This window comes from Balaenoptera borealis (assembly GCF_965194805.1).
Source record: "Balaenoptera borealis genome assembly, chromosome: 19".
In the NCBI taxonomy this organism is placed as follows: domain Eukaryota; kingdom Metazoa; phylum Chordata; class Mammalia; order Artiodactyla; family Balaenopteridae; genus Balaenoptera; species Balaenoptera borealis.
This window is the reverse complement of record NC_138878.1, coordinates 26012661-26038919: the sequence shown is the minus strand read 5'-3', so window position 1 is coordinate 26038919 and position 26259 is coordinate 26012661. Positions and strand designations below refer to the sequence as shown.

Genomic DNA, 26259 nt, shown 5'->3' with positions numbered 1-26259 from the left:
ATTTGAAGCTATGTTTTAAAAACTGCCATGGTCTGCCTTCTGGCCACAAATTACAGATCTTCCTCAATTGATGATGAGGGTACATCCTGATAAACCATCATAAAGTGAAAATATCATAAGTTTAAAATGCATGAAATACACCTAACCTACCCAACATCATAGCTTACCCTTGCCTGCCTTAAACATGCTCAGGACACTTACATTAGCCTACAGTTGGACAAAATGACCCAACACAAAGCCTATTTTATAACAAAGTGTTGAATGTCTCATGTAATTTATTGAATACTGTACTGAAAGTGAAAAACAGAGTGGTTGTCTGGGTACAGGGTGTTTGTAAGTGTATTGATTGTTTACCCTCATGATCACCTGGCTGACCAAGAGCTGTGGGCTTGCTGCCACTGGCCAGCATCACGAGGGAGTATTGTACCACATACCACCAGCCCAGGAGAAGATCAAAATTTGAAATTTGAAATGTGGTTTCTATTGAATGCTTATCACTTTTGCACCATTGTAAAGTTGAAGAGTTGTAAGTAGAACCATCACAAGTTGAAGACCGTCTGCATTCGCCTTTCTCTCACGTGCAAAATACACACACCATTTCCAAGAGTCCTCCAAAGTCTCATTCCATTATGACATCAGGATCAGGCTGATGTCTTTTTTTTAATCTTGAGTTCCCTGTGAAGCTGCTATCAGACCACTCCCTTAGAAGTCTTAGAAGCATTACTGTCTAGCTGAGAGGAGCAATGAGGCAGGCCCTTGATTCTTAGAGAGATTTTTGTATACCCGAGAGGGTTATGAAGCATCATCTTAAGCCGTTCTGAGGTCAGGAACTTCTGTCTTACAATCAAAACACCAGATTCCCTGAGACAGTATTTTACTAGGGGCCCTCTTAGGAGGCTCCACGTTCTGATTTCTTCTACTTGTTTCTTCTTGGTGTCGTTTAACGTTTTCTTAAACCCCCCTCACTCACTCCCACATTTCTTGTAGAGTTGAGTCAAGAGGCTTGATTGGAATCAGGTTAACTATTTTGGCAAGAATTCTTCATAGGTGATTCAACATACATTATACTGCCTGACATCTATAGACACATAATATCAAGTTTTCCCATCATTGATATGTTACATTGGATCACTTCTTTTGGGTGGTGACCATCAGATCCTTGCATTGTAAAAGTACATTTTCTTCTTTGTGATTAGCACGTAATCTGTGGGGTGATACTATCAAAAATATGGAATGCTTCACAAGTTCACATCATCCTTGAGCCAGGGGCCATGCTAATTTTTCTGACATTCTTCCAGTTTTACTCTGTGCTATGGAAGCAAGCCCTGACCTGGCTCTCATGTATACAGATATCCCATCTCTTGCCCCAGCACCTCCTCCTGCTCTAGGTGTCTGTTGACTGAGCTTAGAATATCCCCAAACTGTTCTAGTTTCCTAGGTAGTAGGTTTTTTTTTTTTCTATCCATGTTTAAGCTGTGTTTTTCTTTGCTCCAGTTTTTCTGTCAATCTGATCCCATCTGCTTTCTATCTTACAGGAATTCATGAATAATCTGCTCTTCTGGTGGCACTCTTTCTTGCTTTCCTGTGTTTTTATGAGTTTCATGTATAGACAAAAATACCTACAAAGAGACAGAAGGTGTCGTTTCAGGACATGTGAGGCAGGAAGTAGGAAGGGGCGGTGTGTGTGGTTGTGTTCAATCAGACATCTCTAGCTAATCTTTGCTCTTGGGAAACCGTATTGTTGGGTAACAATGAGTAATTATCAGAGGCTGAAGATAGAAACCAGATTATTAAAAACTGGATTGTGCCCTTCCCCCTAATTCATATATTGAAACCCTAACCTCCAACAAGACTATATTTGGAATTAGTGCCTTTAAAAAGGTAACTAAGGTAAAATGAGTTCATAAGGGTGAGACCCTACTCCAATATGACTGGTGTCCTTATAAGAAAGAAATACCAGAGATGTGCACGCACAGAGGAAAGGCCATGTGACAACACAGCAAGAAGGCGCCATCTGCAACCAAGGAGAGAGGTCTCAGGAGAAACAAACCCTGCCGACACCTTGATCTTGGACTTTCAGCCTCCAGAACTGTGAGAACTTTTCTGTTGTTTAAGTCACCCAGTCTGCAGTATTTTGTTATGGTGGCCTTAGCAAACTAATACACAGATCATGGAAGACATATATGACTTACCGAGGAGTTTAGAATTTATTCTGTAACCCATGGGGAGCCATTTGGGTTGTAAGCCGGATAGTAATAAGATCAGATCTTTGGGGCAGAAAGGTCACTATGGGAATAGTGCAAGGGAACTTTGGAAGAAGGAGAGAGCAGAGGCACAGAAAAACCGGTCAGGAGGCATTTTGAGAGTACAGGTGAGAAGTGATGAGGGCTTGAACAAAGGCAATTTTATGGACAAAAGAATGAAAAAAAAGGTAGAATTAGCAGAATCTATTGAAAGGTTGGATATGGGGAGGTGAGAGAGGAAGTAATATTGAATTCTTCCCAGGGTCCTGAATTGGATAGTGATTGCAGTAGACATTTATTTGTTTTCTACCCAGCTTCTGCTTTCCTAAAAGCACCTAGGTTGTCACGCAGGAATTGGCTTCCAGTCTCCCCTGTTGTGCATCCCATGTGCTTTAGGGAAACTGACCCCATCCCAGCTTTCAAGGTGGGCCTTGAGTGACTTACACTAATTAGCTCATTCCATTGCTCTGGCTCTAGCTTTGGGTGCAGAAGTGAGCATGTGATCTAAACCTGTCAGTGAGCATGAACGTTAGAACTCTCTATTGGGACCGAATGATCTCCTTGTTTGGACAAGAATAAAGATGCTTGTAGACCTGACTTAATTGGCAAACATCTTGTGACCCCCAGGGGAATGAGCCATAACTGGACATGACTATGTGCAGAGCAAAGCAAAGATTAGATTCCTAGTGACAGCCTTGGGTGGCTGTTGCACTAACCAACCATGAAGTCCTGGACTCAAGTTTTGGAATCTAGAATCCCTTGTCACTTAAGCTGGTTTGAGTTGGATTCTCCTGTTACTTGCCATATGAAGATACAGGTAATCAGGCAGATGGAGAAGCCATTAACCAGCAGATGCAAGGCAAAAGGAGGGACTGGTGTGAAAGGCAAGAAGTTTGGTTCTGAACTTCCATGATCCCACATCTTTGCTTGAAGTTGATCCTTGGGTCTGGGATGACCCCTCCTCGCATTCGTGGGCCTGCTGGAAAAGTCCTACTCACTCTCGAAGGCACCATTCTGATGCCCCTTCCTCTGTAAAGACTTTGTAAACCCCTCTGCTGTCCAGGTCAGAATTCCCCACTCCTTCTGAACTTCCACAACATTTTGGACATTGCTCTGTCATAGCTTTTATCACCTCATGTTACTATTTCCTTCACTGGGCACCAATCTCCTCAACAGCCCAGAACACGTCATATTGTTCTACACATTCACATCAGCAGCCCCAGGGTGTCTAATAGGTGTCTGAACATCTCTTTTTTTTTTTTTGGCCACACCATGTAGCATGTGGCATGTGGGATCTTAGTTCCCTGACCAGGGATTGAACCCGTGCCCCCTGCAGTGGAAGCACGGAGTCTTAACCCCTGGACGGCCAGATCCATCTGAATAACTTGATAAATAAGCGACAGCTTGTTCTTCCCCCATATTCTCCTCAAACTAATGGATTTACTTGCCACTCCACTTCCTTTGGACTGAGAAAAACTCTGGCTCTCAGACCATGGATTCAATTATATAATAAATTACCAGAAAAAGATAAAAATATAAGAATGGGAGGAAAGGGTATTTTTATGGGCTGGGAACACAGAAAAAGAAAAGTTGGATTAAATGAGTTACCTCTGTTATGCTGATGCGATATCTGGTCCTTTGCCAAGTTATGAGGGTGACACACAAAGTCTCTGAATATATAAGATGGATTTACAATTTCTGCTGAAGACTGTGGGAAGAATCTAAAATTGGCACTACCCACACATGAGGTTGCATTATGCCCATCAGTTTATTTTGATCTCATTGAAGGCGTTTTGAAGCAGTGCTCAAGAAATAGCTCAACCAAAAGAACATTTAAATTATGTAAAAATGAACTCCAGTGATTTAAATCCATTAACCTTACATAATAAGGTTTCAAACATAGTACTGTAATTTCAAAATTAAAAAATTTTAAGAGTTTGAACTCATAAGAGATAAATTCTAACAATGTTTGCAGGGAAAAGTTGAAGAATAATCATTTATCATCTTCGAGTATATTTAGAAACTTGAATGGGGGGGTGCGGGCAAGTGTAGCCAAGCCTTTATCAATGATGACAGTAATGAATGACGATAGTTATTTAACAAATGTTTATTGAGTGCTTGCTACGTGCCAAGTATCATTTGGAACGCTGAGGATACAGCAGTGAACAAATGCGTATGAATAATTATGATACTGAGGATGTTCATTGAGCCCTTACTATAGGCCAGGCCCTGAGCTAAGCGCTCTGCATAGACTGGTTCATTCATTCCACTTCCACCAAAACTCTTGAGCTACTATCATATAATCCCCATTTTACAGTTGCAGAAAATAAGCTTCCTGGGACTTCCCTGGTGGCGCAGTGGTTAAGAATCCGCCTGCCAATGCAGGGGACACGGGTTCGAGCCCTGGTCTGGGAAGATCCTGCATGCCGCGGAGCAACTAAGCCCGTGCGCCGCAGCTACTGAGCCTGTGCTCTAGAACCCGTGAGCCACAACTACTGAGCCTGTGTGCCACAACTACTGAAGCCTGCGCGCGTAGAGCCGGTGCTCTGCAATAAGAGAAGCCACCGCAATGAGAAGCCCACGCACCACAACGAAGAGTAGCCCCCGCTCGCTGCAACTAGAGAAAGCCCACACGCAGCAACGAAGACCCAACGTAGCCAAAAACAAATTTAAAAAAAGAAAGGAGAAGAAGCTTCCAATCAATAACTCACCCGAGGTCTCAGAGCCACCTGAAGTGTTGGAAGTTGGACTCTACCCAGGCCTGTCAGATCCCAGAAGTAACACAGCAATTGAGTATAAATGGCTGCTGGAAATGTTTCATAGGTAGGAGACTAAGGCATTTTAAATCTTGTCGACTCTTAAGCATTCCATTTTCACAGTTGGTATAAAAGTCAAATTCAATACTGTTGCACCAAACTTTTAACAAATTTAACTAAGCAGGGTCCAGTCAATGAGCTTTCATCACGGCATTATTATTGACTGGAGCTTATGGATGTAGAAAGTTAGATGTGACTGAACCTGTACCTTGGCAAAGTATTTTTAATCACTTAAATCCAGTGTTTTCAATGTTTCACTGCTACCCTTTGTGCCTGTTGTAATATCTGTACATCATTTGTACTATTATTTACTTAAAACTGATTCATTGTTTTTACTTCACATTTTAAAGGAAAATAATGTAATTACTATAAATAAAGAACCACAAATTCATTCAATAAATATTTATGAAGTACTACCATGCACTAAGCAGTGGGGATACAGCAGTGAAAGATACACCAAAAAGAATCCCTGCCGTCACGGAGCTAATGTTCCAGTAGGGGTGACAATCAGCAAGATAAATAAGTAAAATACATAGGACATTAGAGAATGGTCAGGGCTGAGGGAAAAAGGGGAGGGCATACTTGGTGCCAGTGGGGGAGAGTTAAAACTGTAGATAGAGGGGCTAGGGAAGGTCTCATTGAGAAAGCTTCATTTACTCAAGGTGACTTTGGAGGAAACACTAAACAGGACCAGCCATGTGGAAATCCAAGAGAAAGGCAATCTAGGGAGCAGGAACAGACAGTGCCAAGCCCTGAGGAATGAGTGTGCCCGGGGTTTTCAAGGAACAATAAGGACGTCATACACTATCAAACTCTTAGAGGAAAACATAGGCAGAACACTCTATGACATAAATCACAGCAAGATCCTTTTTGACCCAGCTCCTAGAGAAATGGAAATAAAAACAAAAATAAACAAATGGGACCTAATGAAACTTAAAAGCTTTTGCACAGCAAAGGAAACCATAAACAAGACCAAAAGACAACCCTCAGAATGGGAGAAAATATTTGCAAATGAAGCAACTGACAAAGGATTAATCTCCAAAATTTACAAGCAGCTCATGCAGCTCAATAACAAAAAAACAAACAACCCAATCCAAAAATGGGCAGAAGACCTAAATAGACATTTCTCCAAATAAGATATACAGATTGCCAACAGACACATGAAAGAATGCTCAACATCATTAATCATTAGAGAAATGCAAATCAAAACTACAATGAGTTATCATCTCACACCGGTCAGAATGGCCATCATCAAAAAATCTAGAAACAATAAATGCTGGAGAGGGTGTGGAGAAAAGGGAACACTCTTGCACTGTTGGTGGGAATGTCAACTGATACAGCCACTATGGAGAACAGTATGGAGGTTCCTTAAAAAACTAAAAATAGAACTACCATATGACCCAGCAATCCCACTCCTGAGCATATACCCTGAGAAAACCATAATTCAAAAAGAGTCATGTACCAAAATGTTCATTGCAGCTCTATTTACAATAGCCAGGACATGGAAGCAACCTAAGTGTCCATCATCGGATGAATGGATAAAGAAGATGTGGCACATATATACAATGGAATATTACTCAGCCATAAAAAGAAATGAAATGGAGGTATTTGTAGTGAGGTGGATGGAGTTAGAGTCTGTCATACAGAGTGAAGTAAGTCAGAAAGAGAAAAACAAATACAGTATGCTAACACATATATATGGAATCTAAGAAAAAAAAAAGGTCATGAAGAACCTAAGGGTAAGACGGGAATAAAGACACAGACCTACTAGAGAATGGACTTGAGGATATGGGGAGTGGGAGGGGTAAGATGTGACAGGGTGAGAGAGTGGCATGGACATATATACACTACCAAATGTAAAATAGATAGCTAGTGGGAAGCAGCCGCATAGCACAGGGAGATCAGCTCGGTGCTTTGTGAACACCTAGAGGGGTGGGATAGGGAGGGTGGGAGGGAGGGAGATGCAAGAGGGAAGAGATATGGGAACATATGTATATGTATAACTGATTCACTTGTTATAAAGCAGAAACTAACACACCATTGTAAAGCAATTATACTCCAATAAAGATGTTTAAAAAATAATAAATAAGGACGTCATAGGCAGAAGCAAGACTAAATAGGAAGCTACTGAAAAATCCAGGCAAGGGATGATGGTGGCCTGGACCAGAGTGATGAGCAATGGTCAGATTCGGGAAATATTATGAAGGCAGAGCCAACATTTGCTGATGGACCAGTTAAGGGTGTAAGGGAAGAGGGATCAAGGAACATCCTAAAACTTCTGGCTAAGCAAGCAACTGGAAGGATGGTGTCCAATATATGTCTTTGTTTCTTTCCTTACCCCGCCCCCCCAGTAGGTCTTCCCCTGCCCCCACCCCTGGATTTGGATTTCTGTCACTTGCATCACAGCCTCCCCACTCAATGGAAGAAATTTAGAAAGCACTGGTATTCATGAAAACACAGATTTAATGCTGCTTGTAGTTTTGCTTTATCTAAAGTCTGTATATGCTACACAGTTCTACAATTCTGCAATCTTGAAATGATTACAGTGGGAAAATTACTCTGTTTTTCAGGGATCCAGCAGATACCTTTCAGAAGACAGAAATTCCATATATTGTAAATATATTGAATATACTCTGAATATTATAAATATACTGAAATTCTGTTCAGTGTAATTCTGGTATGTAGATTGGTTGGCTGGGGACTAAGGGACACAAGCTTTCTTAAAAAAAAGAAGCATTGCTGGCTCTTTAGGCTATAAACAGATCTATACTTGATAAACTATGTGCCCCTTTTGTCAATGAATTAATGTAATTGTTTAGCATCATAGGCTCAAACGTTCACTCATTTCAATTTTTCTGGCTTATTCACTTACTAGTTCAAGGAGAAAACAGACTAAATAGAGAAAAAACATACAAGAAATGAATAATAGTTTCATGGATAAGCCAGGACGTTAAATAAGAAAACCAAGGTACTCTGATTTCATCTTAAACACTGGACTGTTACCTTAGTATCAAAATAACTGTGGTATTTGAGTTTAGAGCCAATATTCTAGTCTCTGTACAAAAATAATGCCTTTCTTTGGCACTGATAGATCATTAAGCATCCACCTCAACAGTTTCAACATAAAAAATAGCTTACTCTCTTTGTCAGCAAATAACCTGCATTGCCTTCAATTAGACAAATTAACTTATATTTTTATCCCAAACTATATCCAGTACCCTACATCCATTCATCCTAGAAATCGTAAGTTTTGGATATGAATTATGTTTATTTTTGTATTGGATTGTGTAGCAAACTGAACATTTAAAATATGATAAAGAAAAGGACTCTCATGTAACTACCACAAATAGATAACCCTGGCGGTCCAATGCTTAGGACTCTGTGCTTTCACTACGAGGGTGAGGGTTCAGTTCCTGGTCGGGGAACTAAGATCCCGCAAGTCGAGCATTGCAGGGAAAAAAAAAAAAAGATAAAGAAAAAGACTCTCATGTAACTACCACAAAATAGATAACTGAAAGTTCAAGGCTGGTTTCTCCACTGGGCGGCACACCTGCCTGTTCAGCGGCTCCTGGACTCCATGAGTGCCAAATCGAACATGTATTTTGCCTCAAACCGCCCATATTCCTGTGGTCTGTACAGCAATTAGTGACACCTCCATCCCCCTAGCCAACCAAGTTAAAAACCTGAGTCATCTCTGACCTGCTCTGTCCTTTCCTTCCTATATCCGACTGCTTGCCAGGTACTGCCCACAGAACAGCTTCCAGACCGACTTCCCTGCATCTAATCTCTCCCTTCTTCACCCCACTGCCAGAATTCTCTTCTTAAAGCTCAGATATATGTTACTACTTGCTCAAGAACCTTACACTTTTTCTCCCATTTCCTATGGAATAGTCTAACTCCCTAGAATAGCACCCAAGGCTTTCCATAACGTGGCCCACTCCCCCACTGTTTCTGGTTTTGACGATGCACAGGATTTAACTTATATTGGTCACTGAGTGATGACACAGAGTGGTCAGTGCCACTGAAAGAAGCTTTATTGCTCACAGTTCCCAAGGGAAGGGGGCACATCATGCCATGCAGGGCCACACAGGGAAGTACCAGGGTCAGTCAGGAGGCACAAGGAGCAAGGGGAGAATATGGCCCAGAACCTTTACTGTGGTTTCTGTGGGAAGAAATGGGTGAGGCAGAGTAGGCAAGTCTGAACAGACTTAGGATTGGATAGTTTGAATAAGGTTGGTCTCTTAGTTGTCCAGTTCTTGGCCCTGGGGTGATTTAGGGCAGGGGAAATATTGGCTTGGTATGTGGGAGTTAGATAAAGGAAGTGATTGGGATACGGGCTTTGGATCAGTTGCTTTGTACATGGCAGGCAGGTTCATAAGCAAGTTGTTTGTTACTCTAGGAATTAGCTCACCCTGGGAGGAACAGTTCCCCCGGGGCTGCAAGGCCCCAAGATGTCAAAGCATCATAAAATACACAAAATAAAAAACATGGTTAACACACATTCCTTTCCTAGGAACCCTCTGCTCACAGCTCTAGTCGCCCCAGAAAATGTCCTTCTTCATGAAATAAGTTCCGTAGTGCCTCTCAACACTCTGCCACCACCCATGCCCCTGAGCCCCCAAGTCTGGTACCTGTAACATGACCCCTTCCCTGTCCCTGTGGCACTGAAACAGGCACCCAATCTACAGAGTGGCTGGCCACCTATGACCAATGTGCCTGCCTCAAAGAGATGAACGGGGCCGATCAGATTTCCTCTTTTAAGGATTTAAAATAAAAGCCACAAAAGGAGATTGCCACTTGATGTTAAGGTGAACTGGGAGGCCCTGAAGTAGACTCAGGACCTTTGCAAGCCATGTGTGCTCGTGCTCCACCCTTCCTGCCACTCTACACCTCCTCCAGGATACTACAAATAGTCCATAATAAGTATCTGGAGCTAGTGCGAGAGTTTTGTTTTGTTTTGAATGTTTCTTTCAAGTACCAAGATTAACAGATATTCACAGAGATTGACAAACTGTAGTAAACAGGTCAGAACGGATCAAGCCTGGGAGAGAGGGCGCAATGATATCTTTTTTTAAGCCCCCAAACGTGTTGCAAAGTGTTTTCAATTTCATATAAACGTTTAAAGGACCACATAAAGACAATCCAGAGCAAATGCATCTTGCAGTTTCAAAGGCATTTCCAGCTGCTTTTTAAAGCTCTCACACTGGGCTACAGAGCTGCACAAAATCTTCGGGCGGATCCACCTACTGCTCCCCCTCCCCTGGGTAGCGCTGAACCAAATCCGCAGACTTTGTCGATTGCTTCTGCCTAGGCAGACCCGCCTAGATCGACTGCTCCTGCCTGGCCCGTCCCCGGGCGCGGTAAAAGCGTTTGAATCCAGGCTGGTGGCCGCAGCGACATCCTCAACCCTCACAATCCTGACCAGCCTCAGCCGCCTCCTCTTTCTTTTACATCCCTGACTCTCCCGAATCACAAGAGTGGAAACGGAGAAGCTCAAGCCGCCGCGATGTCCGAGGCTTATTTCCGGGTGGAGTCGGGTGCGCTGGGGCCTGAGGAGAACTTTCTTTCCTTGGACGACATCCTGATGTCCCACGAGAAGCTCCCGGTGCGCACAGAGATCCCTATGCCGCGCCTCGGCACTTTCTTCCTAGACCGGAGCGGAGGGGCCGAGACTGACAACGCGATCCCTCAGGTAAGCGATCCGGCCCGGAAAGACTATAACTCCCGAAAGGCCTTGCGGGCTTGGGGCGCCGCGTCGCCGGGCGCGCTGCCCTCTGGGACCTGTAGTTTAATGGGGAGGCAGGGCCGTGCGTGAAGGAGTCTTGTCCGCTGGTCCCCCGCCGACCTAGCCTTCGCCACCCCTACGGAAACTAAATTTATACTGGGTCGTCAGGCTCCCTGCAACACGGATTTCATTTTTGAAACTATCCATATTCAGCAGTGTCTTTTCACCCCTACGTGTGTTGATGCTTAAGGATTGGCGCCTACGGAATACTTGAGGACCAGGGTTCTGATCACTTTTGCCTTAGAACACAACAACAGTTTTGGGTTGTATAGAGTAGATGATGTCTGGGAACCGCAAATTGCTAGATTCATTCCTGCGTAATGAAGACGGTATCAGCAACCATTTCCTGAGGGCTTTAGTGCCGGCATGGATGGGGTGGGGGGAGTATACTTTTCCATCTATTACCCCTTTAGTCCTTCAACAACCCTATAGTTAGGTGTTGTTACATATAAGGAAATTGAAGCCCAGAAAGTTTGGGCCAGGGTCTCATTGTAAGTGGTGAGCTGGGATTCGAATCTAGGACTGCAGGACTTCAAATTCGAGTTTGTCCCAGGAACATGGCTTGTAATGGTTATTTTTGATTTCCTATTTAACCTAAGTTTTGTTTAGAAGGGTGCTTTTGTTTGGTCTGTTTTGAGTTAATTTTTATCAAAGTAAGGCATATGCAGAGTTTAAAAAGTCAAATGGTACCGAAAGATTTATAACAAAAAGTAGCAGGCCCTGCCTTGCTTCCCTCATGCCCCTTTCCATTTCCACATGATCTGTCTACTTTTTCATAGTTTCTTCAAAATTCACCTCCGTATTTCTAAATAATGTTCTTAAATTTATCTTGATTTTAAAAAAAAATTTAGACATTATTTATTGACTTTCCATTATAGTAGTTAAGGATTTAGTTCTCTTACACAGTGATATACAGAGGTATCGTCCATATTTTATTCATATTTCCTTCGTTTTTACTTAATGTCCTTTTTCTGTTCCAGGATCCCATCCAGGACACCAAATTGCATTGAGTAATCATGTGTCCTTAGGCTCCTCTTGGCTTTGACAGTTTATCAGACTTTCCTTGTTTTTAATGACCATGAATTTTGTGGAGTGCTGGCCAGGTACTTTGTTGAGAATGTTCCTCATTTGGGATTTGTCTGATGGTTTTCTTATGATTAGACTGTGTTTTGAGGAGGAAGACCACAGAGGTAAAAGTGCCGTTTTTACCACATCGTATCAAGGGTACATGCCATCAGCATGACTTATCATGTTGATAGATACCTTGATCACTTGATCGAGGTGGGGTTTGTCAGGATTCTTCTCTGTAAAGTTACTCTTTTTTTCCACCTTTCCAAACTGTTCTCTCTGGAAGGAAGTCACTATGTGCAGCCATACTTACGGAGCGGTGAGTTGTGCTCCACTTCTTTGGGGGCACAGTGTCTGCATAAATTATTTGGGATTCTTCTGCATGGGAGATTTGTGTAGGAAGGTCTTTTTTTTTTTTTTTTTTATTTATTTATTTATTTATATTTATTTTTGGCTGTGTTGGGTCTTCGTTTCTGTGCGAGGGCTTTCTCCATTTGCGGAGAGCGGGGGCCACTCTTCATCGTGGTGTGCGGGCCTCTTACCGTCGCGGCCTCTCCCGTCGCGGAGCACCGGCTCCAGGCGCGCAGGCTCAGTAGTTGTGGCTCACGGGCTTAGTCGCTCCGCGGCATGTGGGATCTTCCCAGACCAGGACTCGAACCCGTGTCCCCTGCATTGGCAGGCAGATTCTTAACCGCTGCGCCACCAGGGAAGCCCCAGGAAGGTCTTTAATGACATTTAATTTCATTCATAGACACAGGACTATCAGATTTTCTTTTCTTGTTTTACTCTTGGTACCTTGTTTTTTTCCCCTAGGAATTTGACTATTTCATCTAAATTTTCAAATATAGTGTTATAATGTTGTTCAAATATCCTTTTACTATCTTTTAAACATCTTTACAATTATAGCTGTGTCCTGATTTTTATTCTTTTTTTTTTTTTAAATAAATTTATTTATTTTGGCTGTGTTGGGTCTTTGTTGCTGCGCGCCAGCTTTCTCTAGTTGTGGTGAGTGGAGGCTACTCTTCATTGCAGTGCATGAGCTTCTTATTGCGGTGGCTTCTCTTGTTGAGGAGCGCAGGCTCTAGGTGCGCAGGGTTCAGTAGTTGTGGTGTGCAGGCTCAGTAGTTGTGGTGCACGGGCTTAGTTGCTTCACGGCATGTGGGATCTTACCGGACCAGGACTCGACCCCCTGTCCCCTGCATTGGCAGGCGGATTCTTAACCACTGTGCCACCAGGGAAGTCCCCTGATTTTTATTCTTGATATCGAGAAATTATGATCTCTTTCTTAATTAGTCTTACTAGGAGTTTATCACTTGTGTTAGTCTTTTCAAAGAACTAAGTAATGGCTCTGTCAACTTTCTCATTTGTACTTTTATTTTTAGGTCGTTAAATTCTTATCTTAACTGGTTCTTTCCTTCTACTTTCTTCAGACTTGATTTTCTTTGTTCTCTTCCACCCAGTAACATTTTGAGATGGGTACCTAGGTCATTGATTTTTCAACTTTCCTTTTTACATTTTTAGCTGTGCATTTCCTCTAGATTTCACAAGTTTTAATTTGATTTTCTGATTTCCATTGTGAATTCTTCTTTGACTCATGGATTATTTATAAGACTGGTGCTTAGGTCCAAACATTTGGGGATTTTACTATGTACACTGTTGGGTTTTGATTTCTGGCTTAGTTCCACAGTGGCAGAGAACATAGTCTGAATGATTTCAGTTTTTTGAAAGTTAACGCTTGCTTTAAACCCCAGCATAAAATCAATTTAACCCTTCTATATATGCTTGAAAAGCTCTATATTGTGAAGTCATGGTCTGCAATACATAATTTATATCTGTAAATTAGGTCAAGTTTGTTATTTGTTTTGTTGAGATCGTCTATATTCTTACAGATTTTTTTGTGTTTGCTACTTCTCATTTATCTAAATAGATATGTTAGTATCTCCCACAATGATTATAGGTTTGTCAGTTGCTCTTTTTAATTCTGTTAATTTAGATAGTATTTATATTCTTCTTGTGGGTTTAATGACCTTTTTATTATTGTCACATGTCCCTCTTTATCTCTAGTAATGCGTCTTTCTTTTGATTACTGTTCGCATAACTTTTTTCCATCCTTCTATTTTCAACCTTTATATGTCTTTATATTTATATTTACGGTATGACTTTTAAGTGGCATATAGTTGGGGTTTTTTTGTTTGGTTTGACAATTTTTTAATTGGTATATTTAATGTATTTACATTTATTTAATTATTGATTTATTTGTGTTTATTTTTACCTTCCTACTATTTTCTTTGTGTTCCATCTGTTTTAGTTTCCTTTTTCTTTTTTGACTTCTTGTGTATTAATCAAATTTTTGTTATCCATTTTCCTTTTTATTATTTATTTTTCTGTTATTTTAGTGGCTACCTTAAATATTACACAATCATTTTTGACTACCAAGAATGTTATATGAATTACTACTTTCACCACTTCACAATCATGCTAGAATCTAAGAACATTTTAACTCCATTTTCTCCCTCCTTTCTTTTATGTTATTGTTGTCATGTATTTTAATTTGACTCGTTTTAAATCCTATAAAACATTATTCTCATTTATTGTTATTTTTATATTTACACACTTATTTACTCTTTCTATTACTCTTTTTTTTTTCCTTCCTACATTTCCATATTTCTTGCTGGGGTCATTTTCATTCTCCCTTCTTGATTTCTTTACTCTGGGTCTCCTAGTGATAGATTCTCCATTTCTGCCTGTACAAGGGGTCCTAAAGACCAACGCCGGGTTCGATGATTCACTAAGAGGACCCACAGGACTCATCAGATAGTCATGCTTATGTTTAAATTTTAATACAGTAAAAGGATAAGAGCAAAATCAGCAAAGGGAAAGGGTGCATGAGATGAAGTTTGCAGGAAACTAGACACAAGTTTCCAAGAGTCCGGTCCCAGTGGAGTCATGCAGGACACACTTAATTCCAATAATGAACTGTGACAACATGTGTGAAATATTGGCTACCAGGGAAGCTCATTAGAGACTCAGTACCCAAGTTTTTACTGGGGGCAGTTTACATAGGCACTCTCTACCTAGCGCATACCAAGATTCCAGACTCCAAGAAGGAAAGCAGGGGTTCAGCATAAGCCACATTGTTTGTACAAACAGTGTAGGCGCATTGAGGCACTCTTCGCAGTTCCAGGAATGGTGGGAACTCTCCTGAAACGCAAATTCCCAGATACCAACCAAGGGTCATCTTTACAAGCAGGCCTTTCTAAGGAGAGCAGTCTCAGGCTGCTGTGTTAACTTTTTAGTGCACACTTTCTGTCTGGAAATGCCTTTATTTCACCTTTGCTTTTTTTTTTTTATATAGTAATCTTTTATTTATTTATTTTATTTTTATATTTATTTTTGGCTGTGTTGGGTCTTCGCCTCTGTGCGAGGGCTATCTCCAGCTGCGGCAAGCGGGGGCCACTCTTCATCGCGGTGCGCGGGCCTCTCACTATCGCGGCCTCTCTTGTTGCGGAGCACAGGCTCCAGACATGCAGGCTCAGTAGTTGTGGCGCACGGGCCTAGTTGCTCCGCGGCATGTGGGATCTTCCCAGACCAGGGCTCGAACCCGTGTCCTCTGCATCAGCAGGCAGACTCTCAACCACTGCGCCACCAGGGAAGCCCCTCACCTTTGCTTTTAAAGGATATTTTCACTCTATATAGAATTTCAGTAAGCAGTTATTTTCTGTCAGCACTTTGTAGTCGGCTTTAACTCTTATTGTTTCTTCTTTAAAGGCAATATATTCCTCACCTCCACTAACAGCTGCTTTTGTCTGTCTTTGTTTTTCAGCAATTTGAGTAAGATGTGCCTCGTTGAGGTCTTATTAATATTTATTCTTCTTGGTATTCATAATGTTCCTTGAATCTGTGATTTTATATTCCTTTTAATTTTGGAAAATTCGTGGCCATTATCTCCAGATATTTCTTTTGCCTCAATCTATCCCTCCTCCCCTTCTGGGATTCAAATTACATGTATGTTAGACTTTTTTTTTTTTTTTTTAACCATATTCCATATGCCTCTTAGGCTCTTTTCTGTATTTTCTCTCCATGATTTAGTCTGGTTATTTTCTACTGATCTTTTTTCCAATTCATGATCCTCACTTCGTCTATGTTATATCTGGTAAACCTGTTAAATTTGACTTAATCTAGTGAGTTCTTAAGGTCAGTTATTGCATTTTTCAGCTCTGGAATTTCCATTTGATTTTTTATTTATTTTAAAGTCAGTGCCTAATTACTGTTGATATTTAGTGCCAAATATTGGACTTTACTTTCCTCTCTTCTTTCTTGGATCTTGACCCCTCATGTCCTGGCTGCTTGGGCAGCTTTGAACCAAATATTTTTCTCCCCAGTCCTGTGAGGTTTACCAAAAGCTCTGCTCACCCACCCCTCAAAGCCACCCCCACCTTTAACAGCAATTCTCCTCTGTGACAGTTTGTGCCTTTGTTGCCTCCTTAACCCAGTTACGCTTGCCTTTTTCTTTTGGATGTTTCTCTAACTTCTTGCATTCAAGATTATGAAACTTTGCTGTGGGCCCTGCCCTCCCTTCTCCTCCTCCTGTTCACCCTGGTGGTGTGTGGGTGAGGTGGGGAGGGGGGACCCCCAAATATATATCAGCCCAACAGCCCTAAGTCTCCTGCTTTATTATTAGGAAACAAAACAACACCAACAAAAAATGGCATCATGAGTAAGAACAGCACTGTCAGATGAGTTAGTTGAAGTTTTTTTTTTGTACTGTGTCCTCAAATTTAATGGATTAATGTGTCTTGTATATATAAAAAGAAAACCTCTAAGAAAAACTCAGAGAAAGACAAATACTGTATGATTTTACTTAAATGTGGAGTCTAAAAAACAAAACAAGTGAACGAACATAACAAAATGGAAACAGCCTCGCAGATACAGAGAACAAACCAGTAGATGGTTGTTAGAGGGGAGGGAGGAGCAGGAGGAGTGAAATAGGTGGGGGAGATTGAAAGGTACAAACTTAATTACAAAATAAATGAGGCACAGGGATAAAGTGTTTTTTTAAAAAAAGTGGAGTCCATATGATCTTAATGGAGAACGTTTTTCAGATTCTCATTGGGATATTGAAATGCTAGCTAAATTTCTAGCTGTTTTATATAGAGCTGATTGCTTCAATTTGTAGCTTCTGCAAATTTTTAACTGCTTGTTTTTAGGAGTATAAATGTTACTTTTTTGCAGACCTTTGAGGTAAAAACAGGCCCTTGCATGTGCTATTCTTGTCTGTGTTCATTTTAATGTTTCTGCAGCTTGGACTGCAGAAACTGCTTGCATCGTGGCCACCTCAGCTATTTACTAATTCTGTTAAGGCTTTAAAAAATAGAGACATTTACCTTTTCTGTCATCTTTAAAGCTGCGTAGTGGGCTGGGGAGGGGCTGTAGCCTGAGCTCAGGCTGACCCTATTTTTCTTTATATTCCCCAGCACCCAGAGAGGTGCTTGGCACATAGTAGGTACTCAGTCAGTGCATATGTGGAATAGATGTTGAATCTTCAAAGAAAGTAGAAATGTTTACTATACCTCTGAAGTATCTGCAATTGGACAGTTTTTATTTATGTTAGTTAGAAAACTTTCCCTTTGTGCCACATTTTTGTTCTCGACTTTGTTTTTGGTATATAAATCCTTTTTCTCTCTCCATTCCATCATGACATAAAACTTCAGCCCACACAGTTCATTTCTTCAAGTCACAACTACATCTTCTGTATTTGACAGTCATTCCCCTAAAGAGAACAGGCGGTATTGATATTCCCTCAGGCCATTTCCTTTTTGTCACACACATTTCCTACTATGTTACTTGTTTTTTTGTTTTTTGGTTTTTTAAAATTTATTTATTTTTATTTTTGGTTGCGTTGAGTCTTCATTTCTGTGCGAGGGCTTTCTCTAGTTGCGGCAAGTGGGGGCCACTCTTCATCGCGGTGCGCGGGCCTCTCACTATCGTGGCCTCTCTTGCTGTGGAGCACAGGCTCCAGACGCGCAGGCTCAGCAATTGTGGCTCACGGGCCTAGTTGCTCCGCGGCATGTGGGATCTTCCCAGACCAGAGCTCGAACCTGTGTCCCCTGCATTGGCAGGCAGATTCTCAACCACTGCGCCAGCAGGGAAGCCCCATGTTACTTGTTTCTAAAACCTACAATCCTGTGCGATACAGGGCTCAAAGCTTGAACTCCCCTTGTGGCTGGCAAAAGGACTTTTTGACAACAAGCGCCGGATCCTTTCTGTGGAACTTCCCAAGATCTACCAGGAGGGTTGGAGGACCGTGTTCAGTGCAGATGCCAACGTGGTGGACCTCCACAAAATGGGGCCACATTTCTACGGGTTCGGCTCCCAACTCCTGCATTTTGACAGTCCAGAGAACACAGACATCTCCCAGTCTCTCCTGCAGGCAAGTTATTGATGTGAAAACCTATGGCTTTGCACATGTCTCAGGAGCCAGCCGTGGCAGCCACCAGATGTTACTCTTACCCGGGGAGTGTATGATTTATACAATCAGTTTCTTGTTATTCCGGGTCGGCCTACAATTAGACTGTGTTTGCTGATTATATATACACGTAAATATGGCTTGTCTGTCGCTCTTCATATTTGCTTGCTAAGAGTTGGGACCAGCAGGAAGTCCTGGAAATAAGATACTTGATTACAGGTGGCAGAGGAGACGCAGACCTCCTCTAAGTCCTCAACCAGATTCTTGCCTTTCGTGCCATTTAAATGTTCAGGGATTAAAATGTATCTGATTTCTCTCTCTCGCTTCTTCAGACGTTTGTTGGACGTTTCCGCCGCATCATGGACTCCTCCCAGAATGCTTACAACGAAGACACTTCGGCGCTGGTAGCCAGGCTAGATGAGATGGAGAGAGGCTTGTTTCAAACAGGGCAGAAAGGACTGAATGACTTTCAGTGTTGGGAGAAGGGGCAGGCGTCTCAGATCACAGCTTCCAACCTGGTTCAGAACTACACGAAGAGAAAATTCACTGACATGGAAGACTGAAGGCCAGAAGAACACAGAATTGCTTTCTGTAGACTTATCCCTCTGTGTGTCCTTGATAGGAGCCTAGTTGACCTTGTATAGGGCCAGAATCATGTCCCATCTTGTGACTTATTCCCTGCAGCAGTGTCGGGAGTGCTGCCACCTGGTGGGGAAACAACATGCTGGAGGATGTCCCTGGCCCTGTAAGCCTTCCAGGACTATCCCACCTGCTGACCCACAGACCAGACCTACTTAGCCCAGGAACCCACAGCCAAGGAGAAACCAAAGTCCTTCATAAATAAGGATCATGAATACCTATATCACAATAGAGTTGGAACTGGGACTCCTCGTGTCTGGGAGTTTGGACAGCCTTAGATATCCAGTTTCACTAGCTCCAAAGGACGGGTACAAATGGGCCTTCCTAGCCTGTTCACAAAATGTCCTCTTGAGCTTAATTGCCTCATCTTCCTCATGGTTGCGCAAAGGACAGTACCCCCAGGATGCTGGCTCTACTTGTAAATATCTCCTGCCACCTGCCTGTGGGGAGTTACCCAGTTTCAAAAAACAGTCGCCAAGAATAAGGAAGGAAAAGGGAAAGCCCAGTGAGTGGCAAGGCTTTTACTAAAGAGAAGACATTGCTTTCCTCTTCTGTGAGGAGGGCTTCATGAACTGGACTTCACATAACTCTACAGTCAGCCTAGGCGGGAAATGGTTAAACTGAGCTTGTTTTTGCCTCTGGATCTTTAGAGCCCCCGCACAGTCATTCCATGCTCTCCCTAGGAAAGCTGTCAGGGAGTCGTTTGGAATCGCGAAGTAGTTGTTAAAGGGTGTTAACCAGCCCTTATTACATTGAAATCAGGGCTTCAGCGTTGCTGGTTATGAAGAGCCCTGTTTGAGAAGCTTAGCATGGCAGATGTGAGTGGGCAAGAGACCTCGGTCATGGTTTTTTTCTCTTCAATAAGTTTTGCAATATTATTATATAACAGATTCCTGACCAGTTACTGAGACTCTGTTTAAGCAACCACAAAACTCTTTCCCTGGAGATCAAGGAGGAAACCTCAGGCAGAGTAGGAAACAGCATCCCTGGGACCCACTGGACTTTTTGAAGGGCAGTTATCTCCACACCATGGCTCCCCTTCCAACTTCCCACAACTAGTGAAAATTGCCTTTGTCGCTGGAAATTACAGTGGGATTTGGGTCTCCGGATTGTGCAGATGTCTTGATGCAAACTTAGAGTGTCAGAAATATTTTTTAAATGCCTGTTTTAAGATGGAGCTGATGTTTTTATAATTTTATTTTGGTGCTAAATAAATGATCCACTTTGCACATGAATACATTCTGTACAAGTACTATTTCTGTAACTCGAGTACTACAGATGATCAGGCAAAGCTATCAGAGAATTTTGTCTTTGATCGTATTTGACAATAATGCCCCAATAAATCCATGTTTTAGCAACTGCTCTTTTGTTTGCACAATACTCATAAATATGGGGGACATTCTCCATAGGGATGAGCCGTGTCCTCGGAAAGAGGGACTTCCATTGCTGTCACAGCACTTACGTATAGCCAGGGGTCCAGAGATGATTCATAGTCAGTGAGAAAAGCATATTTTTTAACTTTTGGATTCACAGACAGCTTTGTTTTTAAAGTCAATCCTAAGGCTGCTGCCGTTTTTTTTCTTATTAAAAAAAATTTGGCTCAGAGGCACATACCAAGAATATGTGGGTACGCACGTGTAGAATTTATTCCATTTTAAATTTTGAACAAATTATATTACAGGGAGCTTCCGAAGCCCATCTCCAATTACAGATTTGCCTTCTAGGCTGTCAGTTACTAACCCTCTCCCCAGCAACCTTCCCCCAAATCAGTCTCTTGGTCCCTTCAAAGAGGTGAATTTTTCAAAATAAGTCAACAAATTGGCTCAGATACCAAATCACTCTTAAAAACAAGGGGGAATGTGTGCTCTTTCCCCTTAAAGGCTCTGTTCCCAGGTAACTCTGGTCTTAAGTACATACAAAAGACCTCACTGTCTTCAGGCTTTTTCCCTGGGGTACAAGTGGGGCTGCTGAGAGGAAGGGCCAAGGCTTTGGTTTCCCAGGTCATTTCCTCCCGCTCTCCTGACCTCTGCGTTTTGGATGGCTCCGTGGTCAGTCCTCGGATCTCTTCTAGCCATTCTGACTCCCTCCAGTGTCAAGTTTTAAATACCACCATCTATACGTTGATGACTCCCAAATTCCATCTCCAGCCAGACCTCCCTTCAACTCCAGACTTGCGGCCAACCACCTGCTTGACATTCCACTTCAACATCTGACCCCACATGGCTGAAACTGAGGCCCTAATCTTATTCTCACAGTCTCCTCCTATCATCTTTCTCATCTCTGTTTTTGACAACTACATCCTTCCCTACTGCTCGGGACAGAAACGTAGGAGTCCTCCTTGGCCGTCTTTCTCTTACATCTTTTGGGTCAACCTTCAAGTCATTGGCAGAACCTGCCCGCCTCTTCCCCACCTCCACTCCTGTCCGGGATGGTTGAGGTCACCTCCCAACTCCTTCCCTGCATTCATTCACCCTTCCCCGCCTTCAGACTCTTCTCACCAGAGCAGCCACAGTGGTCTTGTTCAAAAATAAATCAGATCTTATTACTTCTCTGCTTAAAACCCTCCCTTGTCAGAAAAAGGCCACTATGCCATACCAGCACCATTTGTTAAAAAGTCCATCTTTACCCCAGTGATTTGGTATTGAATTTTCTTACTGCTTCCATAGCAGAAGTAATTTGTTCCTTATTTTAAACAAAAATTTCACCTTCTGCCTAAGAGATTTCTGAACATTTTATAGAGCTTCTTGTTAATCTCTGAGCACCACTGGACCTGAGAAGTTTCTGGACTACTGTGTCTGATGTAGTGAAATTGGAATGCAGAAATATTGAGCAGCTCACTCAAGTTCATACAGAAATCAAGTCCTGCTCTGAGTCTTTCTGTTCCACCATCCTTCAAGAAATTCCTGGAGAGCTTTTCATCTTTACGCCATCTGGAACAATGGTGTTTAAGTGAAAATATAGTATTTTACACTGATCTTGGCAAAAGAAAATAATTGCAGAGGCCGTACGTACATTTCTGAAAGTAGGTATCTTTGTGTTCAAGAGAAAAATGTATACTTGAAGTAACTTGTGGCACAAAATACAGGATAGTTGCTTAAACTATAAGAATTACTCCAAGAACCTTAATTTCAACAGTCCTTATCTAATATAGGTAAGCTGAAAATCTTAATATTGATTACGCATAGAAACAATTTTTAAAAGACAACTAAATGCACTGAACCTAAAGAAAAGTGCCTAAAATTTGGAATTCTCTTGCTAACTCTTGATAGTGGCATTTTGAATGAACAATAAATCTCCCGTCATTAATGAGTAGTGAATAAAATGTATAGTGGATCAAGGGCAAGTCTGAGAAAATACAGAGTTACCCTCTTCCGAGAGCAAATGATTAACACATGTGACAGGCCTAGCGTGCTTTTGTTTGAGATCGTTTTGTTGATTTTTCCAGGCTTCTGCCTTTCTGCCTCGCTAATCAAAGGAGACACGGTACAATCAGACATAGTCAGACGTGGCTTGCTTTCCAAGCAGCCTTCCTCTAGGACACGAGACAAGCATTCTCCTTCCTGGGTGTGCTCTCCTCTTGCCTGCGTTGTGGTCTAAAGCAGCGGTCCCCAACCTTTTTGGCACCAGCGAGCGGTTTCGTGGCAGACAGTTTTTCCACGGACAGGGTGGGGGTAGGGTCTCAGGCGGTAATGCGAGTGATGGGGAGCAGCTGGAAATACAGATGAAGCTTCGCTCACCTGCCCGCCGCTCACCTCCTGCTGTGCAGCCCGGTTCCTAACAGGACCGGTACCAGTCTGCCCAGGGGTTGGGGACCCCTGGTCTAAAGGGAGAAGGCCACGCCCAGAAGCCAGAGGCCTCCTATCTGTCAGAGATCAGAGTGAAGTCAACTCAAGGGGCATCATTTCGTTATACTTTTTTATTTGGAAATAATTTCAGATTTATAGAATAGTTGTAAAGATAGTACAGAGAGTTCCCCTATATCCTTCACCCAGCTTTCCCTAACGTCTTATGTAATCATGGTACGTTTATCAAGTATTACTGACTAAGCCACAGGCTTTAGTCAGATCTCACCAATGTCCTTTTACTGTTCCAGAATCCAATCCAAAGTTCTATGTTGCATTTAGGGAGCAATAATTTTTTAGAGCAATTTTGGGAAGCAAAACAGCATTAGATTCTTCCCTATATTCATTTCAGAAGGTAGGCTTATTAGAAAGGCGTCGTTGCATTGGGCTGCATAACTGGGGCCAACTAGGGGCCTAGTAGGGCTTGCACAGGAGCAAGCTGCTGGTGAGCTAGTTAAGAAGGGACAGAGTATTTGCTTTTCACCTGAAATTTTCACTTTTTCCCCAGTACTTGCATCTGATGGGAAAAGGCCTCTTTCATTTTACTTAAAACTTCTCCTTTCTCTGTCTGATGGCAGTAACTTGATATTCTCCCCTTTCACTTCTGGCGCATACTAGCTAATTTTCTTTGTATCTAAATGAGTTTAAAATGAGCACGGCTTTCTACCCTAACATTATTACCAAATGTCAGCGGAGCTCTGAAAATAGTGCCTGGGAACTGCTACTGTTTCAGAATGCGTAAAGGGAGCACAGGGAACCAGCTAATCCTTGCAAACATCTCCCACCTATGGCCAATTAAAAAAAAAGAAAAAAGCCCAGAGGTTTGTATCTTTATGACATTCTCTGCTCCTGTATCACCCTTGAGAGAGAAGTTTCTTGGATTCTCACATGATTTGCATGCCTTCTCACATGATTTGCATGGCTCCCTTTTGGCAACTAAAATTCTTCCCTGAAGACGGTTTCTTTGGATGCAGAAAGCAGATGAGGAGCTAAAAAGTATAGATTCAGGGGCAATGAATAGATTCAGGTGTGGTGAGGAGGCATTTTGGTGCTTGAAGAAAGACAGAAACCAGTGTTGAAAGCCGCCGTTGGCGGGGTCACTGGAGGAGAGATGACAAACGGTCGTTCCGGGAGAGTGGCTTTATCTTAATGGGAACAAGAGGCCTTGGCGCTTGGCTATCTCTTAGGTTCAAGAGCAAAACATTTAAAAAACTTTTCAAAAGACACTGTCATTTTCTAATTTAGCATTTTATGTTCACGCATTTCTTCATCCAGGAGACCAGATAACAACTAAGTAAAGTGCTTCTCGTCCTGTCACTGAGCAGTGCAGGCAGTGTTTTCTCAGGTTTTGAGCCAGCTCAGCCCTCGATCAACATTTCAGAGGATTCTACTGGCTGAATTTCTAGATCGTTTTAAAGATTTTTAGGGAGAGCTCACCATATAACACGATACATCATGTTCATGTGTAGTCAGCAGGGATAATCAAGCTCTCTACTTTTTAAGGCATTTTTAAAAGAAATCAATAAAAGTTGAAAAACCTCACTCCATTTGGAAAGACTGTTATATCCATAGACCATTGTGTTTTAAAAAGGCTTTTCTGCTGCTGCAAGTAAAACAAAGAAACCATAGGAAAAAAATGTCTTGGCTTATTGTAGACGCATCTGTCGAGAGAATAGCGTTTAGCTGAGTTACACGGAGGTGGACGGATTGCCTTGCTTAATTAAGGCTCAAGCATACCCACCTCCTTCGATGTCATCCACACCATGTGGCAAGTTCCCTTGGGGACCCACATTGTGAAATAAATCTCTCAGGAAAGAGCTTATGTCTTCAGGCCCCCAAGATGGCCTTTAACCCAGGGAAGCCGAAGACAGAGAAATAGTGTAGGGGTGACTTGTTAGTAATATTCTCTGTGGGACCCCTTTGTTCAGTGATTCCACACCTGTTGCCTTCTAGAAGTGTAATGGATGGTAGGTGTCTGCCTGATGGCCCACTCATTCCCCGTCAGATTTGGGCCACAGTGTAGGAAGGTGCAAGCCAAACAGTTTTCCCAGTTTGAGGATGGACTGGGAGCCCGGTCAGCCACAGTTCACCCAGCTCGCTCCCTCCCGTCCACAGGATCATTCTTTGTGCCTCTTCTCACCAACCTCCAGCCTCTACTCTGGGTTTGGTGCCCAGAATTTGTTTTGGAGGTCTCAAAAGAAGTGCCACGCCTGCCCCTTCCAAATTCTTCCCAAAATAAACAGATGGTAGAAGAATGGAGAGTTTCTTATCAAATCTCCCTAAATTGGTAGCTGCTACCCAATAGCTTAGAGCTGAAGGGGGCCGTAAGAATTAACTGTTTTACAGGCTGGTAAAATAACTCTTTATCAGGTTATATTTAGTACATGTAAAAGAATGCCAGTAACATAACTTTAGATTATGAAGTGTTGTAATAACAAGAATACCCAGGAACTTCCACTCACTTCAGTTCTAGAATATAATCAATGCTTCTGGTTCCTTTTGCATGGTTTCCTGCTGCGCCCGCCCCCAGAGTTACCACAGTCCTGGGTTTTATGTTTATTATCCCTTGTTTTATATATCTAATGAATATTATTTTGATTTGGTTTTGAACTCTGTCAAAATAATACCCTGCCACCCACATGCTTCTTGCACTCAATTTTACGTTTTAACTTTAAACCATGTTTTTGCAGTTCATTTTTACTGCTGAATGTTACTCGATTCTGGGAACATGCCACGATTTCTATAAGCATCCTCTTATTACTGGACATTTGGTTCGTTTCCAGTCCTTTTTTCTATTACAGACATTGTCACTGTGCACATTCGTCCTCACATCTAAATCATTTATTTAAGAGTTGCTCTTGGGTAAGTTTTACCTAAAAGTTAAATTGCTGGCTTGTAGGGTCTGTGAGTGCTCAACTGCACAAGATGCTGCCAAAATGTACCAATTTACTCTCCCATCTGCTCGGTATGAGTCCTCATTATTAGATTTCTTAATTTTTGCCCAGTTAATGGGCATAAAATAACACCTTATAGTGATGTAGATTTGCATTTTCCTGAGCACTAATGAGGCTGAATATTTTATTATATGTTCATTGGCCATTCATGCTTCCTCTTCTGTGAAATTCCTTTTTGTGTCTTGCTCATTTTTCTATGAGGACATTTGTCTTTTTCTTACTGACCTATAGGAATACTCTGGATACTAATCCTTTATCAGTTATCTGTGTTGTAAAAAATCTCCCAGTTTGTGGCTTGTCTTTTAATTTTCTTTGTAGTATCTTTTGATGAATAGAAAAGTTCTTTTTTTTTTTTTAAATTATTAGCAACTTTAATTATTATTTATTTATTTATTTATTTTTTGGGCTGTGTTGGGTCTTCGTTTCTGTGCGAGGGCTTCCTCTAG

General features: G+C 42.0%; 1 protein-coding gene and 1 long non-coding RNA gene across 3 annotated transcripts; both read left to right on the top strand.

The window, feature by feature from the left end:
* The first annotated feature begins 7149 nt into the window (after nucleotides 1-7149).
* Nucleotides 7150-26165, top strand: GINS3 (GINS complex subunit 3). 2 transcript variants are annotated; one of them, XM_082369095.1, is made up of 3 exons: nucleotides 7150-10751; nucleotides 18109-18342; nucleotides 18711-26165. In XM_082369095.1, the coding sequence occupies exons 1-3, from the start codon at nucleotides 10566-10568 to the stop codon at nucleotides 18939-18941; spliced, it is 651 nt and encodes a 216-aa protein (XP_082225221.1). In that variant the 5' UTR covers nucleotides 7150-10565; the 3' UTR covers nucleotides 18942-26165. The 2 variants fall into 2 exon arrangements, with proteins under 2 accessions (XP_082225221.1, XP_082225222.1); XM_082369096.1 differs by lacking the exon at nucleotides 18109-18342.
* Nucleotides 10772-12847, top strand: LOC309617220. The gene is made up of 2 exons (XR_014237808.1): nucleotides 10772-12315; nucleotides 12634-12847. It is a non-coding gene; the product is annotated as an uncharacterized lncRNA (long non-coding RNA).
* Nucleotides 26166-26259: the final 94 nt, after the last annotated feature.

Excerpts from the sequence above, each read along its gene's own strand:
- GINS3 (XM_082369095.1), top strand. The coding sequence starts at position 10,566 with ATGTCCGAGGCTTATTTCCGGGTGGAGTCGGGTGCGCTGGGGCCTGAG. Across the intron at positions 10,752-18,108 it reads CTGACAACGCGATCCCTCAG|GGCTCAAAGCTTGAACTCCC; the intron begins GTAAGCGATCCG and ends TGTGCGATACAG. Across the intron at positions 18,343-18,710 it reads TCTCCCAGTCTCTCCTGCAG|ACGTTTGTTGGACGTTTCCG; the intron begins GCAAGTTATTGA and ends TCGCTTCTTCAG.